This window comes from Anabrus simplex, chromosome 3 (genome assembly GCF_040414725.1).
Source record: "Anabrus simplex isolate iqAnaSimp1 chromosome 3, ASM4041472v1, whole genome shotgun sequence".
Lineage (NCBI taxonomy): Eukaryota > Metazoa > Arthropoda > Insecta > Orthoptera > Tettigoniidae > Anabrus > Anabrus simplex.
This window is the reverse complement of record NC_090267.1, coordinates 280329298-280349371: the sequence shown is the minus strand read 5'-3', so window position 1 is coordinate 280349371 and position 20074 is coordinate 280329298. Positions and strand designations below refer to the sequence as shown.

At 36.6% G+C, this 20074-nt stretch overlaps 1 protein-coding gene across 3 annotated transcripts in view; it reads left to right on the top strand.

Annotated features, from left to right (window-relative positions):
* LOC136866258 (bromodomain-containing protein 2) overlaps positions 1-20074 on the top strand; it is a 709923-nt gene that overhangs the window by 560762 nt on the left and 129087 nt on the right. For all 3 annotated transcript variants that reach the window (XM_067143061.2, XM_067143058.2, XM_067143060.2), the window contains exons 20-21: positions 11557-11734; positions 18417-18566. In XM_067143061.2, coding sequence (XP_066999162.2) covers positions 11557-11734; positions 18417-18566 — 328 coding nt within the window. The remainder of the gene's footprint in view (positions 1-11556; positions 11735-18416; positions 18567-20074) is intronic.

The following is a 20074-nucleotide window of genomic DNA, read 5'->3' as shown; positions in this document are numbered from 1 at the left end:
AATCCATCTTGTTTATAGATGATCTGATTAAATACAAAATAATTGTTAGTAATGAGCAACTTTAAGATACCCATTAAATCTTGAATTTCCAGATTACTCAAGTGACTATATGTCTTCAAATTCTTATTGATAATGGGAAGTAATTTACCTGTTTGTATACTTGGAAACATATTAACTATATTGAACGAATGTATGGTATGATGAGCTTGTAGTCCAAATTTATTTAATTCTGTGGTAAGTTCTATGGAATTCTTTATAGATTTGTTTGCAGTAAACCTGTAATGTTGCATAAGAAATTTCTGGATGTACTATGCAAATTTATAAAGAGGGCTGGGTCTATTGTTTATAATTGATCTAATGAGGACTCCTGCCTTGTGGACTTTTGGCAGTGCTTTTGCTTTTGGGAGGCCAGGATTCATGTTTGTCAATTTTTGTTTTTCGAGTTCATTAAAAGGAAAGGAAGAATTCTTTAGTGTCTGTTTTAATTGTCTTTGAAGCGACTGCATCGGGTCTTCCTTAATAACAGAAAAGGCATCATTATAAAAAAAACGTTTGGTCATATGGATATATTCTGATTTATGTATAACTACCGTTGCATTGCCCTTGTCGGCCTTCGTAACAATAAGTTCTTTGTCTTTAATCTTCTTTTTAAGTCCCAAAATATGCTTCCTTTCCATAAGGGAATCCTTAGTGATAACATGAGTTGTATTACTATTATTAATGAAAATTTTATTAAGTTGTCTTTTTATGTCTATTCTAACCTCGTCCTGCACGGCATTTGGCAATTTTCCGACTGCAACTTCTGCTTCTATGGCAAGTTTATTGCTACTTTGGCTTGATTAACATTGGGCCAGTTGTATTTAGATCCTTTTTCCAGAATAAGTCTTTCTGTCTCGCTCAAACTGAGCTTGGAGAGATTGATCACCGGAGAATGGAACTGTTTCATTCGATTTTTATTAGGAATCGAATTGTTCCTTAAATCAGGGTGGGGTGAGGGTCTGCTTTGGCCTTTATCCCCTTTGAATGTCAAAGTATTGCTGGACAACACACTGATAGACAGCCCAGTTTCATCTAGGTTAATAATGTTCCTGGGTTCGTACTTGTTGGTCTTCCATTGATCCACTCTTCTACAGTTTCGTCACTAACTGCATTTGATTCCCCACAAACAGTTTCATAGGTAATGTTATGCCTTTTCATAAATCGGTTGATGTAGCCATTGGATGTGCTGAAATTTTCAATGCCAAGAATATTTGCTACTTTACATGCATTTTCCAAAAGCATGCCTTTCCATCCACAAAAATAGCATCGATCTTCCATCCATATGATGTACACTTTTTGCCTGGTTATAGTGTCGGTTATTTGTCCACGCTAATTTCAGATAGACCCCCTCCAGCCCCAAACACATCCATGTTAATAATATCCTTTTTAATAATTGTTGTGTAGGCAACCCGCTTGTCAGAATTGTCGTGTTTTGCTTAAATATCAATATGTCAGACAAATATTCAGTATAAACTTTTCATTTCCATAGTTACAACATTCAAAGTACATTTATATGTTAAATCTTGTAACACAGTGAACTATTATGTTTCAATGTTCCCTGGGGTTATTGAAAGATGTTTGTCACTCAGGATGTTCTTATGTGCAGAAAAAGATTCAACATCACATTGCAGTACTTGAAAATATCGAATCCATACAACATAATGTTATTAAAACAGGTGATTTTTAACTTACCTTTGATCATTGAAAGTAACTTTAATTTACTTGACTGTGAACCAAAATACCTTGCTCTGGCAAATTTTATAGCTTTATTCAATCTGAGTTTGTTTAGTAACGTAAAATATGCCAATGGTAAAACACTTGATTTAGTCCTGTCCAACTATGTGAAGGAAATGTTAATGTGCCTGAAGATTCTAATCATCCTGCTTTATATTTTGATATTACCTGTCACCATCTACAATTTCCAGAAGGCTTTTTTATGAATTATATGCATCATTACAGAAATATAACTGGAATCAGTTACTAATGAGTGAAGACCTGAATAATGCACTAAGCTATTTTTATGAAGTTCTTAATAAGCATTTCACAAAATATGTTCTTAAAAAAACAGTGAATGAGAAAAGAATGTATCCTTGTTGGTTTATATTAGATATAATTAAAATGTTGAAATTCAAGCAGACTCGTAGGAAGCACATGAAGCCTTCTGAATACAGTGCTCACATGTACAAACAATTAAGAAAATAGTGTAAGACACTTATTGCAAGGACATACGAATTGTATATATTACATGCACAGAATAATATAAAAAAGGATCCAAAAATGTTTTGGGATTTCATAAAAAGTAAACGAAATAATAGTTTGTTCAAACAGTGTATGACATATGGTGGAAACCATTTGGTAACTGTACAAGGAATAGTCATTGCATTTGCATGTTATTTTAAAACTGCTTATGCACCCCAGCCTTGTTTATATATTGCCTCTGAGTCAGTATCAATGATTACTGCTCACAGTTTACAGGTGGGTCCTATACGCGAAGATGAAAACAAAGTCGCAGTAACAAAACTTCAAGGCAACTAAATCAGCAGGATTTGATAACATACCTCCTTATATTATTAAAGGATGTGCAGAGGTGCTAATAGTTCCACTATGTACCATACATAGTTTAATTTTGAAGACGCAAATATTTCCTAAATTTGGAAAACAATTAAAATAACTCCGATCCTTAAATCTGGTGATAGTTTGAAAATTGAGAACTACACAGCTATCTCAGTAATATGTGCTCCAATAAAACTCTTTGAACAATATTAGTTAGAATATTTAATCATATCAAACCATACACATCACAATTTCAGCACGGGTTTTATCCCAAGGGTTCTACTATGACTAATCTTATGAACTGTATTTAGGATGGTTCTGATTCAATGAATGAAGGGCTTCCTATAGATGCAGTTTATACTGACTTTGCAAAAGCTTTTGATAAAATTGATCATGGTATACTTTGGAGTACCTAAATTATCATTATTTGGTTTATCTTGTGAGTTTTTGAAATTAATTTCCTCATATCTGTCAGACAGAAAACAGTTTGTATCTTACGCACAAAATACGTGATTCCAGTTCAAAGTTAACTCTGGAGTCCCTCAGGGCTCAAACCTTGGTCCATTGTCCTTTTTATTATTTAAAAATTACTTACCGAAAGTAGTAAAATATTCAAAGTGTTTACTTACTCTTTGCTGATGGCGTAAAGATTTATAAGCAAATTACTGGGTATGATGATGCTATGGAATTGCAAACCGATCTGAACAACTGTTACAATTGGTGTGTTACAAACAGGATTTTTCCAGTATTAAAAAGTGTTTTGCGATCACATTTTCTTGTAATGAGAATGTGTTCGTGCATAACTATAGTATCAATGGTGAGATTTTACAGAAATGTAATTTAGTAAACGATTTGGGTGTTATGGTTGATTTCAGAACTTTCATTCAACAGTCATATTCATAAAATTACAAATAATGAATTTAAACAATTAAGGTTTATTGTCAGAAATTCTCGATAACTTAGAGATGAAGATACTTTAAAATTTTTATTCAGTTACTTTGTTAGAAGTCAACTTTAATATGCATGTGTAGTGAGGGCTCCTCAGTACATGTGTATAATTAATGAAATAGAAAAAATATAAAACAAATTGTTGCGATATTTATATTTTTTAAAATATAACCAATAATCATAGAGTTTCTCATAGAACTCTACTAAATGACTTCGGCTTAATGCAGCTCAGTAGACGTGGAACATTAGCTCAACAGATATTTCTTTATAAGACAGTTAATGGAATATTAGATAACCAACAGTTTCGTGAAAGAATCAACTTCAATACCAAGAGGGTAACCACATTTGAGACAAACATTTTACTGCCCCTTCTCAAGCACCTCGCATCATAAAAATTCACCAGTTATAAAAATGTATGAAGTATATAATAGAATATCTTCAGACATCAAACAACTAGATTTGGCTTTATCACTTCCACTTTCAAAAATGTTGAAACAATATTTACATCAAAATTAATATTTTATAGGAGGAAATGAATTCAGCACCGAAATATAACGTATGTAATGTCAATATTATTTTTGCCAATGTGTATGTGTTTTTGTATTTACTATTCTTATGATTATTTTCCTTATTTTTCTCTGCTAATTTGTTTTTCTTTAATTTTGATATTTTATATGCATGTGTGTTTTATTGAAAATATGTTTAAATTATTCTTAATTTAGTCATGGCAGTCCTGGTATATTTTAAATTGTTATATATTATTTTGTATATATAGGTACCATGTATATATTGAATATATTTTGCACCATCCATTGTAATTGGGGATATACCCTGTTATGGAAGTATTAATTAATTATTGATGTACCGAGCTCGATAGCTGCAGTCGCTTAATTGCGGCCAGTATCCAGTATTCGGGAGATCGTGGGTTCGTACCCCACTGTCGGCAGCCCTGAAGATGGTTTTCCGTGGTTTCCCATTTTCACACCAGGCAAATGCTGGGGCTGTACCTTAATTAAGGCCACGGCCGCTTCCTCCCCGCTCCTAGCCCTTCCCTGTCCCATTGTCGCCATAAGACCTATCTGTGTCGGTGCGACGTAAAGCAAATAACAAAAAAAATTATTGATGTGCATACATACATACATACATACATACATACATACATACATACATACATACATACATCTGCATTACAGACCGTTATGTCTTTCAGTGTTCAGTTGCAAGCCTCTGTGAATTTACTAACTGCCACCACAATCCTCTATTTGTAACTAGCTCTGTGGCCTCATTTAGTTCTATAGGGTACCTCTTATCTTTAAATCTTTAGAAACTGAGTTTAACCATCGTTGTCTTGGTCTCCTACTTCTCGTACCCTCCATATCAGAGTCCATTATTCTTCTAGGTACCCTATCCTTCTCCGTTCGCCTCACATGACCGCACCAACAAAGCCAGTTTACACGTACAGTTTCATCCATAGAGTTCATTCCTAAAGACTTTATCTCCTTATTCCGATTACCCTCCTGCCATCGTTCACATCTCTTTGTACCAGCAATCATACTCACTACTGTCATGTCTGTTACTTGTAACTTGGCCGGGCTGAGTGGCTCAGACGGTTAAGGCGCTGGCCTTCTAACCCCAACTTGGCAGGTTCGATCTTGGCTTAGTCCGGTGGTATTTGAAGGTGCTCAAATACGACAGCCCCGTGTCGGTAGATTTACTGACGCGTAAAATAATTCCTGCGGGACTAAATTCCGGCACCTCGGCGTCTCCGAAGACCTTTTTAAAAAAGTAGTTAGTGGGACGTAAAGCAAATAACATTAATTATTAATTATTTGTAACTTGTGAATAAGGTATCCTGAGTCAACCCAGCATTCACTCCTATAAAGCAAAGTTGGTCTGAAAACAGAACTATATAAATATAGTTTCGTCTGGGAGCTGACTTCCTTCTTACAGAATACTGTTGATTGCAACTGCAAGCTCACTGCATTAGCTTTAAACTGCCCCTTGATTCAGTTCAACTTACAATACTACCAACCTGGGAGAACACACATCTTAAATACTTGAAATTATCTTCCCATCCCACCTTTGTATCCCCAATCTGACATTCAGTTCTCTTGGATTTCTTACCTACTGACATCAATGTAGTTTTTGAAATGCTAATTTTCATACCATACTCATTGTATCTATTTTCAACTTCAAAGATATTAGATTGCAGGCTTTCGGCACAATCTGCTATTGAGACCATGTTGTCAACATAGGCCACACTGCTTACTTCACTTCCACCTAACTGAATTCCTCTCTGCCACTTTATATCTTTCAGCAAATGATTCATGTAAACTATGAACAACAAAGGTGAACGATTACAACCTTGTCTTAACTCTGTAAATATCTTGAATCATGAACTCATTCTACCATCAATTACCGGGCGAGTTGGCTGTGCGGTTAGGGGCGCGCAGCTGTGAGCTTGCATCCGGGAGATATTGGGTTCAAATCCCACTGTCGGTAGCCCTGAAGATGGTTTTCTGTGGTTTCCCATTTTCACATTAGGCAATTACCTGCAGGCTGTACCTTAATTAAGGCCACGTCGGCTTCCTTCCCACTCCTAGCCCTTTCCTATCCCATTGTCGCCATAAGACCTCTCTGTGTCGGTGCAACATAAAGCCAGTAGCAAAAAAAAAAAAAAAAACCTACCATCAATTCTCACTGCAGCCCAATTATCAACATAAATGCCTTTGATTGATTTTAGTAATCTACCCTTAATCCCATAGTCCCGCGGCACTGCAAACATCTTTTCCCTCAGTACTCTGTCATGCACCTTCTCTAAATCTTTGAAACATAAGCATTACTTCTATTCCTCTCATAGCATTTTTCAGTTACCTGGCCCAAACTGAAAATGTGATCCTGACAGCCTCTCTGTGGTCTGAAACCACACAGGTTTTCATCCAACTTCCTCTCAACCACTGTTTGCACCTTCTCTTCCAAAATATCAGTGAACACCTTTCCCATGATCAGTGAGATACCTCAATAGTTGTTGCAATTGGCCCTGTTTCCCTTGATTATAGATACGTACAGTTACTGCTTTTGTCCAATCAGAATGTACATCCATGCTAATCTTATTACTCTATGAAGCCATTTCATTCCTGGGGCATATTTTAGGAGAGGTATTTTTGCTGTAGAAATGTCCTTGAATGGATCAACATCATCTCCATTTGGAATTCGGCACACACCTTGAAAAGTTGAATATCCATGATTTTTCTTCAACACTTTTTGCAATTTACTCAATACAAGGGACCAAATTCTCCATACACGGCACTTAGTTTTTCATTGGCATCCTCTATGACAGTAACAGAATCTTGCAGTGGCAGTCCTGATGTTTCTAGATGTTTGATGCTTTCTGGAAGCCAGCTGAAGTTGCCGCTGATGTAGGCAATTGAGGAGACTGCTTTGGAGTTACTAAAGGCAGTTTGTGATTCACAAATAGATACAGCAGGTTCAGGATCAAGAGTATCTACAACAGTCTGTATAGGATCTGGATGCTCACTATAGAATTTTTCTGCTTCTATCCATGTTCCCCACCTCCTTAACACTGGTTCCAGGAGCAGTGGTATCTGTGACAATTACTGTTTGTAACATAGCACTTGTTGGGCTTTTAGAAAAACCTATTTTGTTGCAGCATCAGAATATATCACTAATACCTTTTTCTCATGCATCTCAGCCAGCCACAGAACTTTTAAATCTATCATTCACAAATCTCGCAGTAGTTGAGTGATTTGTATAGTCCAGTTCTTTACAGTAGATCAGATATGGCTTAGAAGCACTGCCAGGTTCTAGCTTCTCCACCACAAGATTTGCAATAAATCTACTCTTAGCATCCATTGTTACATCAACAGCAACCCATATGAAAGCATTTCCTATATACTATTGTATATTCATTTTGTTTTTTAATTAGAAAAATTTATTCACGGTATTAAGCAGAAGTTACAAATAATACAGAGATAACTCAGACAAGGTTTTCTGCTGTTGACCCTGGCATTTTGCTCCAGCTCGAAAATCTTAGAAGTAAGGTGGAAAACTTTGTTCAGTGGAGTGTTACCCAGAAACAAGCCCATAACCCTGGCAGCATAATCTCGCTGAAAAACAATTCCTATCCGCTGCCTCAGGAATTTTGTTGAAGAGGGGTCTGTGACTTTAACAACACCAAAAGTCTCCTTGTTGAGGCTGCCAAAGACGTTGCAGAAATCAAGAGAAGCAAAAGGCATGCCTGGTGGAATGGTACCTGCGAATCAGTCCTCCAAGAAAGACTCAATGCATGGAAACAGTACTACTCTACGAAATCAGAAAATGATTGGGAAACCTACAAAACCCAACGTGCCCAAGCAGCTAGGGTGTTCAGAACTGAGAAACGTAAATACGAAAAATCTCTCATTGAAAAGATAGAACAAAACTTTAGGAAGAATGAAAGCAGAGAGTACTACAGAGCCTTCAAACGCAAACTCACTGGCTATAAACCACCATCTCTATGCTTTGAGCGTAAGGACGGCACACTGGCGACGTCAAATGAAGAAAATTGCAGCATTCTGGCAGATTACTTCAAGAATTTACTTAATTGCTCTAAACCGCAAAGCGCCATTGAGACCAAGGAACCCTTACTCAGGTACCCAGATTCCAGACCACCCAACAGAGATGAAATCAAGCGCCACATTGCCCGTCTCAAAAATAACAAAGCGCCGGGTGAAGACTCAGTAGTAGCAGAACTATGGAAATATGCCCCAGAGGAATCACTTGATATCTTGCAAAAGCAAATAGAAGAAATTTGGAACAAGGAGACCCTACCCAAAGATTGGAAAATAGCTTTGATCCATCCACTACACAAAAAAGGCAGCATGAAGAACATCAACAACTACAGAGGAATATCTTTGCTACCCGTGACTTACAAAATTCTATCACTTGCCATCGTGGAGCGTTTGGAAGCACAAGTCGAACATCAAATAGGTGAATACCAAGGAGGGTTCAGAAAAGGTCGCTCAACAGCTGAACAGATCCAAAATCTCAAAACGATCATCAGATATTGTACACTAATGTCCAAGCAGTATGTGTCTGTCTTTGTGGACTTTAAGAAATCGTACGACTCCATTGACCGGGAAGTCGTGCTAAACATCTTAAATGAATTTGGAGTTGATTTGAAACTGCGGGCATTAATTAGAGCCACCCTGACCGATACAAAATCCAAGGTGAAGTTCCACGGATGTCTCTCGCATTCCTTTGACATCAAAACAGGAGTCCGACAAGGTGATGGGCTATCCCCGATACTCTTCAACTGTGTTCTTGAAAAGATCATCAGAACCTGGCGGGTGAGATTACAGGAAACCAACTACAGTCCATTGAGAATAGGAACCAAATCCAAGGGGATCGCAACAGACTGCTTAGCATTTGCCGATGATATTGCTGTTCTCTCAAACGACATAGAAACCGCTAGAGCTCAAGTTGAAATTTTAAAGGAAATTGCCGAACAAACTGGTTTGCAGATATCGTTTGAGAAAACAGAAGTAATGACTAACATCAAAGAGGTTCCACCAAAACTCCATACAAAATACGGGGACATCACCCGAGTAGACAAATTCAAATACCTGAGTGAGATCATCATGAAAAATGGACTGGACAAAGAAGCACTTCAGGAGCGAGTACGCAAACTGGAAATAGCCTACCAAACATCCCGCACAATCTACAACAAAAAATGCCTTTCCCAAAACACCAAGATACGTCACTATGAAACAGTTCTGAAGCCAGTAGTTCTATATGCAGCCGAAACCCTGTCTCTAAATGCCAACAAAGGACTCCTTGAAGAACTGGAGAAAAGAGAACGCAAAATTGTGAGAGGAATCTTGGGATCAAAGTACAGAAATGGAATCCATCAAAAGAGATCCAACAAGGAAGTCTACAGCAAAATAAAGAAAATTACCGACACAATCAGAAAAAGACGGGCACGATTTTACGGTCATCTGAAAAGACTGGACAGAAGAAAGTTAACTAAAGAAATCTTTCACTTTTTTTATTCAAACCCTAAAACCACAATACCCTGGTTTAGAAATACCAAAGAAGACCTGCAAATGCTGCATATCTCTGCTGAAGACGCCCTTAACAGAGATCCCTTCTGCAAGAAAATATTGACGAATGGGCTAAACCGAGACGAGCAACCAAAGAGAAGACACGGTGCCCCTTGAACAGAGGAGCGTAAGCAGGCCCACTCGCAAAGAATGAGGGAAATTTGGGCTCTAAAGAAGGCCAAGTTCAGTGTCAAATGCAACAAGACTTAACGTGGTCCTTGATGGCCCCAGCGAATTATATATATATATTATTATAATAATAATAATAATAATGTTACAATGGGAAGACCAAGTCACCATGGTTGATTGAAGTGGATAAAGATCTACAGGAACTGGGAATAACAGAAGGAATCTTAAAGGATCGGACAGCACTCAGGAAGATGCTTAAACATAAGAAGTTCCAGGACAGACTACCAACAAAGAAGACTGGTGCCTTTTGGACAAAGGAGAGGAAGGAGCAACACATCCTGAGGATGCGCAACTACTGGGCAAACATCAAAGCCCATTCCAAAATGCAATAGTTGAATGTCGTGGTCCTTAGCTGGCCTATACGAAACAAGAAGAAGAATGTTACAATGACCGAATGAGGAAGGGACAAGAGAGATTTGGAAAAATCCTGTTCTGGTCTTACCACATTGTCCCCTATAAGTTATATTTACTTAGTAGGCCAGAATATATTGACCAAAGAAAACTATTGCATGGTGAAGTTACCATCTAACTAAAGTACATCAGGGTTATAGGTACTGCTGAAGTCCATGTAAGTAAGGAAATTTCAAGCTTTCGCACTCATGACCAGAGCTTACTTTGGCATTAGAAAGTATGTAGTCTCCACTCCTTTTCACTGGAACAGCACTAGAGAAGTGAATAAACTTTAATTGCTGAGCACTTGGTTATATGGGGTCAGGTAAAGTAGGCATCAGAAACGTCATTACCAATCACCACACAAATGTCAACATAAATGTTCTAGATCACCATACACAAGGCAGAAGATGATATTGAAAGAAATCAGGGGATAGTTCTAGAACACTGTAGACTGCAGTGTGAGAAGTGATGAATTAGTGTATGTGTAGGTGCAGTATTGCTGGTATGACGTAAAGCAGATCCAGAGTAAGAGGAGGTTTTTCAATGAAGCAATCAAATGGTGGATGGTGCAAATGTGATTTTGCCGTGCTGATGATAAGGCATTGCAGAATGCAGGTAGGATGATCATTACAGTATATGAGTTGTGGATTAAAATAGATTTGATTAATTGGTGGTTCTGATGTTTTATTTAAAAGCCTAATCAAGAGTATAACATCAATTATTTTAATTGATCGTAGACTCTTGCCCGAGTAATTCACCACTCCAGTGCACAGTTTATTTAAATGTGGCAGAAGTAATTTTCTGGTCTTTCCTTTCTCGCATCATTTCACAACCTTTCTGAATCGCTGCAAATCACAATGTTGTTTTTTTTTAAATGAAGGTACTCATTCCTGCACATTGTCATTTACGCTCACTTAGGAGAAACCAAATGTTTTCTGCCATATACAGTACATGATGGAGTATGCGCACAGCTTCTTTCTTTCGCTCAGCCTTCTTATCTCGTCCCCTTGAGCCAAGGTACTGTGTACCTTAAATTTAGAAATGAAGAGAGTAAATGGATAATAGTAAAGATATGTAAATTCAGTAAAGAAATAAACTACCCTTAGAAATAATGCTTGCAATTGAAGTTCAGTTTCAATAAACATCTGTATTGCAAACAATTGAGAACAGCATCAGCATCCACTGGAGGTGCAATTTTTATCATACTTGTGTAATTTTGTACATTTCTACATGATTTAATATGTATATTTTTGGACTATTAGCATGCTTCAATTCATGTTGTCCATGTAGTTTTACTAATAAAATTTAGAGATGATTTGATGTTACATTGCAGAAGCAGTCCAATGTGCCAGTACCTCCTACAACTGCATCAGGACCTGTACCTACTCTTACAATGACATCTGCTGGCCACATAGTTTCTAATGCACATCAAACACGGAAGACCACTGCAGCAACCAATGGTACTTCAAGTAATGCTGTGCATTCCAAACAGCCTACTACCTCCGACACAGGTATTTGATTATTTTAATTTTGTGAATGTTAAAAGGGAACAAGGATAGAATACTTTGTTCCCTTTCAAGTGTTTTATTATTTCTGTCATTTTAAGTTTCTGATGATCAAATCAGCTGGCCCGTGGTGTAGGGGTAGCATGCCTGCTTCTCACCCGGAGGCCCCGGGTCCGATTCCCAGCCAGGTCAGGGATTTTTACCTGGACCTGCGGGCTGGTTCGAGGTCCACTCAGCCTACTTGATTAGAATTGAGGAGCTATCTGATGGTGAGATAGCAGCCCCAGTCTAGAAAGCCAAGAATAACGGCCGAGAGGATTTGTCGTGCTGACTACACGACACCCCGTAATCTGCAGGCCTTCGGGCTGAGCAGCGGTCGCTTGGTAGGCCAAGGCCCTTCAAGGGCTGTAGTGCCATGGGGTTTGGTTTTTTTTGGTTGATGATCAAATCATTTGTTCAGCTGTCATAAGAACCTACTGGAATGTGATTGTTAAAAAAAGTAAAAGAAAAATGTGCACACTCACATGCACATAATCATATTATAAATGTGTTTTCCTTACATTTCTGTTATAAAGTTCACAGATTTCTCACTGTATGTGAGTTTGAAATATTTTAATGCTGTCTCTTATGGGATCAAAGATTGTTTGGTGAAAAAGATAAAATATTATGAACAACAAAACACCAAAAGTGTTCCTGTCAGAATGGCCATCCTGAAACTCAATAAAATTATGACATTGCAACTCATCAGTATTTCCATATTCTGACTGTACCATAAAATGACAATATGTATTTGGGGTCAGGGTAATGGAATCCTACAAGTTGAACTTCAGTGGAATAACCTTTCCTAAACCCAAACTGCCTTCTATCAAACCACTTATTAATTTTGCAAACATGTCTTATATAATCAGAAAGAATGGCAATACTGCATGTCAAACTGACTGACCTGTAATTTTCAGCTTTATGTCTTATCACCCTTTCTTTTATACACAGGGGCTACTGTAGCAACTCTCCATTCACTTGGTATAGTTCCTTCATGCAAACAATAATCAAACAGATATGGTACTATATCCCAACACATTGTCTTTAGTATATGCCCTGAAACCTTATCAATTCCAGCTGCTTTTCTAGTTTTCAACATTTTTATCTTACTTTAAATGTCATTGCTGTCATAAGTAAATTTTAATACTTCTTTAGTATTAGTCACCTCCTCTATCTGGACATTATCCTTGTTACCAACAATCTTTATATACTGCTGACTGAATACTTCTGCCTTTTGAAGATCCTCGCATACACACTTCCCTTGTTCATTAATGATTCCTGGAAAATCCTTCTTGGAACCTGTTTCTGCTTTAAAGTACCTATACATACTCTTCCATTTTTCACTAAAATTTGTACGGCCGCCAATTGTGCTTGCCATCATGTTATCCTTAGCTGACTTCTTTGCTAGATTCAATTTCCTAGTAAGTTCCTTCAATTTCTCCTTACTTCCACAGCCATTTCTAACTCTGTTTCTTTCCAGTCTAAACCTCCTTCTTAGTCTCTTTGTGGGTCTTTACCATTCCTTACCACCTTTAAAGGTAGAAACCTATTTTTACATTCCTCAACAATTGCCTTAACCCATCCCAGAGCCTGTTTACATTTTTATTTACAATTTTCCACCGATCATAGTTACTGCGTGTGCCATGCTGCCGCTCAGAGAATTGCGCACTGTTTTCTTTTGAGTGACTTGCATTTTACTTCTTCTGAGTTTTACAGTGTCTACCCCGTTCATTTATATCGCCTCTTCTACTGATCTGGAGTGTACTTAATCCTTTCCTTTTCCTATGCATTGTTTTTCATGTTTTAATCGATTGACGATGACCTGGACTAGGGTCGAAACCGGTACCATTTCTACTTATTATTAAATGGGAATGTAATTTACTACATTTCTTATTCTTTTGTATTGAATAGGTTGAATCTGTTTATCAATTATTTCAATTTTAACTGTAATATTCTTCATTACGGAACAATGAAATTTTTAACTTTAAATTTCTGATTGGTTGATAGCTATTGAAGAAGAAAGTGGCAGAAGAACAGACAACTTTAATACATAAAAAGAAGTTTAAAATCCTGAAAACCAGGTTGACAAACCTCAAAATTACAAATTTCATTATGGAATAATTATATTTTACCCCGCAAGATGGAGCAATTAAACCTATGGTAGAGACATCTAACATTTGAAAACCCAAATATCTTGCATAACATCAGTTCAGGATAGATTACATAGATGGCTTATGGAAGGTATGCAGTTTAACTGGCCAGAGAAGGTGTATCTCCGGTACAATGATATTTATTACTTACCATCCAGATATTTAGCCGACATTAAAAAGATTTTCAACCCAGTGCGGGTCACGGCGCAATATATTGCGTCTTGCGGGATGTTCTCCAGCAGTGACGTCACAATAAATTGGTTGTCAAACTTCTGAGTGTGTCCTATCTTTGCTTCTCTATGTTTTTCAGTCATGATTAAAAAACATATGCTATCCCCATTTATTGGCTACGTTACTGAAGCTTGCGCTTGTTCGTATCCTCATGGAAAGTTCTGTAAACTTAGTTTATGTATAGGAATGTCTATGGCTTTAGGAAATAAACTGCTAGCTTATGAACATGGTCCCTCACAGTTGTACTAGATAGTGAGAAAGTGTTCGAAATTTTGACGAAAGTTGTAAGTGAGGATACTGAATTTTCCCATACGGATAAAGAAGTTTATGGCGACTTACTTCCTGAAAATATCATACTGTAATCAAGCGTGAAAGAATGAGTGACTAAAAAGAATTACAACCACCGTCTGCAGAGAGGTGCAAAACTTGTATCATGCACAGTTCGTGGAAAATAATTATCCGGGAACTCCTTTCTCAGCCTGAGTACAAAAACGGACTGATGAAATCGTGAAAGAACTGCGTTAATTTTTAGGAATTATGCTGAGGATCATGAACTCAAAACACTGATCCATTCGTCCACACTCCTATATATTCTCGGCTTATGCTCTGTAATCTTTTTTTTTTTTTTTTTTCCCGGCCTTATTGGACCACTTAAGTCAGTCAGTTTCTGGTCATCTTCTCTGATAGGCTTTCTTTCCAAATCGCCCAGCATTTTCATTCGTTCTGATATTTCCTTTTATTCCTCATCTGTAAATACCCTTTTCATTGTATGTCGTTTGTCTATTTTTGGTTTAAATCTTATTTTTATGTTTTTCAGTTTCTTTAAATTTTTGTTTTGTTTTCTAAATCGTCCAGAGTTATTTCTAGTTCTTCCATATCAATTTCCTTAATCCATCCTACTTGTTGCTTCAGATTTCAGAGTTTATAATTTTTCTTGGTAACCCGGTTTTGGGTGGCATAATGTGACCAAATAAAGGAGTTCCTCTTCTTCCGTATAGCATCTGGGATGGGCTCCAGTTCTCTGTACACAACGTCATTTGACACTATCCATCATTGTCCATCTTTTTTAAATTTTTTTATTTATGCATGTCCTAGGTATTCTTCTCTCTACTTTTAGGATTTTGTCAATTCTGTTTCTCTGAATGACTTTAAAAAGAGTTTTGCTTCCATATGTCATCTCTGGTTGAACCACTGTCTTTTAATGTTTTAATTTTGCTTTGATCAATAGACATTTTTTATTGTATGTAGACCATGTTAATTTTTTTGATCATTTTATTAGTTCTTTCTTGCCATGCAGGTTTCTCATTCAAGTTATATGTTATAATTTCTCCTATGTATTTAAGTGTTTTCACTATTTGTACTTTCTCGTTATTTACTGTGTGGCTTATTACTAGTGGATCTGCTACTATTACCTGAGTCTTTTCTAATGATATCTGGAGTCCTATTTTTTGTGTTATATTTTGTAGACTTGTTATGTGATTTCTGACTTCTTGAATGTTACTAGCTAGTAACGCTAGGTTGTCCACGAATTCCAAGCAGTGTTTATTTTATCTTTCTTGGTTCCAATTTTTATGTTCATAGTTTTCCTTGTACTATTCCCTAACCATGTATTATAGAGCACAGTTGAAAAGTAATGGAGATAAACCATGTCCCTGTCTTCCCTGTTTTAATCGTAAACGGCTCAGATATTTCTCCTCTGAATTTTACTTTGGATTTGGTGTTTGTTAGTGTTAATTTCATCAATTTTATTAATTTGGGATGAAGTCTGAAATTCCATACTATCTTCATCATAAGCTTTTTTGAAGTCTACAAAAGATATGACTTGTTGTTTTTGCTTTCTTTTATAGACATCCATTACTAATTTTAAGCTGATTATCTGTTCCAGTGATTATCTGTTCCAGGCAGCTTCTCCAAGGGCTAGATCCTCCTTGGTATTCTCCTAGTTCCAGTTCAAGTTAATCTTTGCAATGATTGTATAGAATTCTTGACATGACTTTATATGTGCAATCGAAAAGGCAAATTCCTGTATAGTTGTCTGGATTGGAATTTTCTCCTTTTTTGTGTAATGGATGTATTATAGTAGTCCAATGTTCTGGTAGTTCATCTTTGTTCTGTATTTTCACTGTGCGTTGGTGTAATGATATTTTCACTGGTTCTGCTGCATATTTCCAAAGTTCTGCAAATGTTTGATCTTCTCCACTTGCTTTGTATTTTTGAGCTCTTTCAAAGCTTTGTAGACTTCATGGATTGTGAGTGGGTTTATATTTTCTGCTGCTGTTTTAATTGGAGTTTCTGTGTTTATTTGAAATAGTTCTGGGGGATCTTCACAATTTAATTTTTTTTTATGTTTCTGCTAAAATTTCTATATTTTTTTTTCTATTGCTATTTTTATCTTTTAACATTAATGTTGGAGGATCATATCTTTGTAATTGTCTTATAAACATTTTGTAGTATTCCATTATTGAGTTTGTTTTCTCGCTATTATTGCTTCTCTCATTAGAAGTATATCTTTCTGGTATTGGCGTTTAACCCTCCTTATTATTTTTTGGGTTAGATTTCTTTATTTTATGAGTTCCAAGTGTGATTCTTTCATTTTTGACTCTGACTGGTGTCCATCTTCCATTGTTTTATCACATTCATTGTTCCACCATTGGTGTTTATTCCTTCAATTTATTGGGACTACTTGTTCAGCTATTTGTTTCAATTGAGGAATTATTTCCTCCAGATCTTCTGTTATTTTTATATTCCTAGTTCGTTCTTCATATTCCTTGTTATTTATCAGTTTATGGGGTCATAGTTCTTTTTTGTGTGACATTTTTTCTTTGTCAAGGGGGTGAATTTAATTTTTATTTTTATCAAGTAATGATCTGATCTGGTATCTGTCCCTCTCAGGACTTTCACGTTGTAGATTTCCCTGTGGTAATTCTTATCCATACAAACATTATCCAGTAATCATTATAAATCAATTCTACGGTTCTTTCATTTCAATGATAATAGTTCCCTACCCCAAAATGGCAGAATCATCCCAAATGGGAAACCAAATGACCATATATTAGTGTAAAGATTGTAACAGTATCTGTGTCCACTGCCACAGTTTGTAAAATACCACGCCAAAGAAAAAACACATTATTAATCCTGAAGATTGTGTAATTTTGTGATTTTTCATTGTTTTCATGCACGACAGCCATTTTTTAAAATATGATGCATTATGTACCTCTGCATTAATTTATAACGGGGTTTACTTATGAGCGTTAAAAAAACCTAAATTGTGGGGTACGTCATTGCTTCGAAAACCCAACCCTCAAAGGGTTGATAAATGTATAGACTTTTAATATGGGTATTATCCCAGTTGATGAAAAAGTGTACTTTATATTTGTCTTCACACCATATTTTTTCTTTCTATAGATGTGTTCATAAACTTCTGACAACTATTTTTTTTTAAATAGTGACTAGTGAATATGTAATAATGTAATATCTTTGACTTAACTATGTTATTAATTGAATGTTTTGTCAAGAAATATATTAAATTTGCTAATTAAGTTATTACTTTAATACCCTTTAAATGGATTTTTTTTTCTTGTTTTAATTATATTTGTTCGTGGTGTCGACCTCTAAGAGATCTTTTGCCACTACTTGTACCATATGATATGAACCTGCATGTAATTGGAATTGCGGAAGTGTAGTGTGTTGAATATGAGGAAAGGAACGTTAAGGACGACACAATTACCCAGTCCCCAGACCAGGGATATTAATCATTTATGATTAAAAACCCCTGACCCAACCGCGAATCGAACCCAGGGCTCCCGGTGACAGGCAGACGCATTGTCCCCTACACCGCGGGGCCGGACAATGGAAATATTAATCAATCAATAGTTTAATCAGACATTACTGAGATGCTGTGCTTCCTACGAACTAAGAATTGTAGAGAATTTCAGGCTACATAATTTTATAGTTTCCTTTGTATGTAAATTCTACATTTACTGTAAGTTTGTAGAACAGAAAGAACCATCATTTTCAATAATATTTGAAGAATCATTCTTTAATGCTGAAATGCTGTTTTTCTTTTTTCTCATTTGACTGTAAAACTGTTTGCCCTTCTAAAAGAATGTTTTCATTTTTTGTTGTGTAGGTTGTTATATACCCATAGTTTAATGATTCAGTTTTCATGCTGGAATCAATTCTGGTCTGAATTAGAGTTAATTTAGAATTTATTCATAATAAATTCTGTTTGCATGTGATGTATCATGATGAATATTTATCTATTGTAGCTACTACTAAACCAGCTCCTGTTGCAAGTCATACTTTGCCACCTCAACCTGCTCGCCCATCAGCAATGGCAACTGCTGCCCCAGTTAAGAAAACAACTGGCCCAGTTACTACTCCAAATTCAAAGCCAAGTATCCCAAGTGTGGAATCAGGTAAGCTTAAGTAAAATTGCATGTGTCTTCATCATGGCGTGATGTCTCATTTAATGCAGACTTTATGTAAAACAGACTGTGGGTGCTTTTCTCTTCAAACTAAGTTCAAGCATTTGTAGGGAACCCACAAAGTATGTACCTGGCAAGTAGTGTTATGAAATGTGCAAAATGACAAGGAACTCATGGATTCTTGTATTATATCCTACTCAGTTTCTTAAATAGAACATCTGGTTTCATTTTATCCTCAAAGAACATGGTGTGAATACCTTGCACCACATGCAAAATTGTGAAGATTTAACTTTCTTGTATAAAATAATTAATTATAAAATTGATTACTCATATATGTTGCAATCATTCTCTATGCACCATAGAAAGTAAGTCATCCTAGAAATACCTTCTTCCTTTCAAAGGCTAAGACTGAAATTCATAAGAACTCCTGAATTAAAAGAGCAATGAGGCTTTACAATAATATTCATCCATACGTTGATAGATTTAGTGAGCCTCCGTGGCTCAGGCGGCAGCGCGCCGGCCTCTCACCGCTGGATACCGTGATTCAAATCCCGTTCACTCCATGTGAGATTTGTGCTGGACAGAGCGGAGGCAGGGCAGGTTTTCCTCCGGGTACTCTGGTTTTCCCTGTCATCTTTCATTCCAGCAACACACTCCATTATCATTTCATTTCATCTGTCAGTCATTAATCATTGCCCCAGAGGAGTGCAACAGGCCTCGGCAGCCAGCACAATTCATATCCTCGCCGCAAGTTGGGGGCTTCATTCATCCCATCCCTGACCCGGTCATTGACTGGAAAACAGGTTGCAGGTTTTCCACGTTGATGGTTTTAGTATGCCAGAAGCTAATTTTACTTTGTCATGTAACACTGTACTTCTCAAAATAATTTGATAGATACGAAGAAATTTAAAAAGAAAAATTAGTGTCTATGTTGTAAATCATGTTATTCAATTTATTAGATCCCAAGTGAAATATCATCTTCTAATAATTGGTTTGAGTGTTATATTAAATCTTAATTAGTATTAATTAGTGCTGTAATATTAGTTATATTATCCTTCTTTTAAATGTGATGTGTGTCACTGGAAGTAATTGTAAGAGTATTCTAGCTAATGTTTTTGTCTGAGTAACAATTATACACTTGAAAATGGAAATTCTAAGTTCCCATGAAGGGAATTAGATTCTTTTCCACCAATAGAGCATATCAAAAATCAGATCAAAAATTAGATGGATGGCTTTTCCGGCGTTTGCTCTATTAACCAGCGTTTCGTCTTAGGTCTGACACTAGACTCTTCAGAGTGGGATGTGTCAGACCCTACCCACTGACGCTGGGGTGTATGCAGGTGAACTTATCAGAAGCTTATTTATGAAGCACAGTCTGATAACTGCATACGGGAGATAAAACTCCACAATGGAACTAATGCCCGCCTACTTGTGACGCCACTGACTTAAATCTGCTCGCTCGTTCCAGCAAAGCTGAAGCTCCGTTCCGCCTCTTAGAG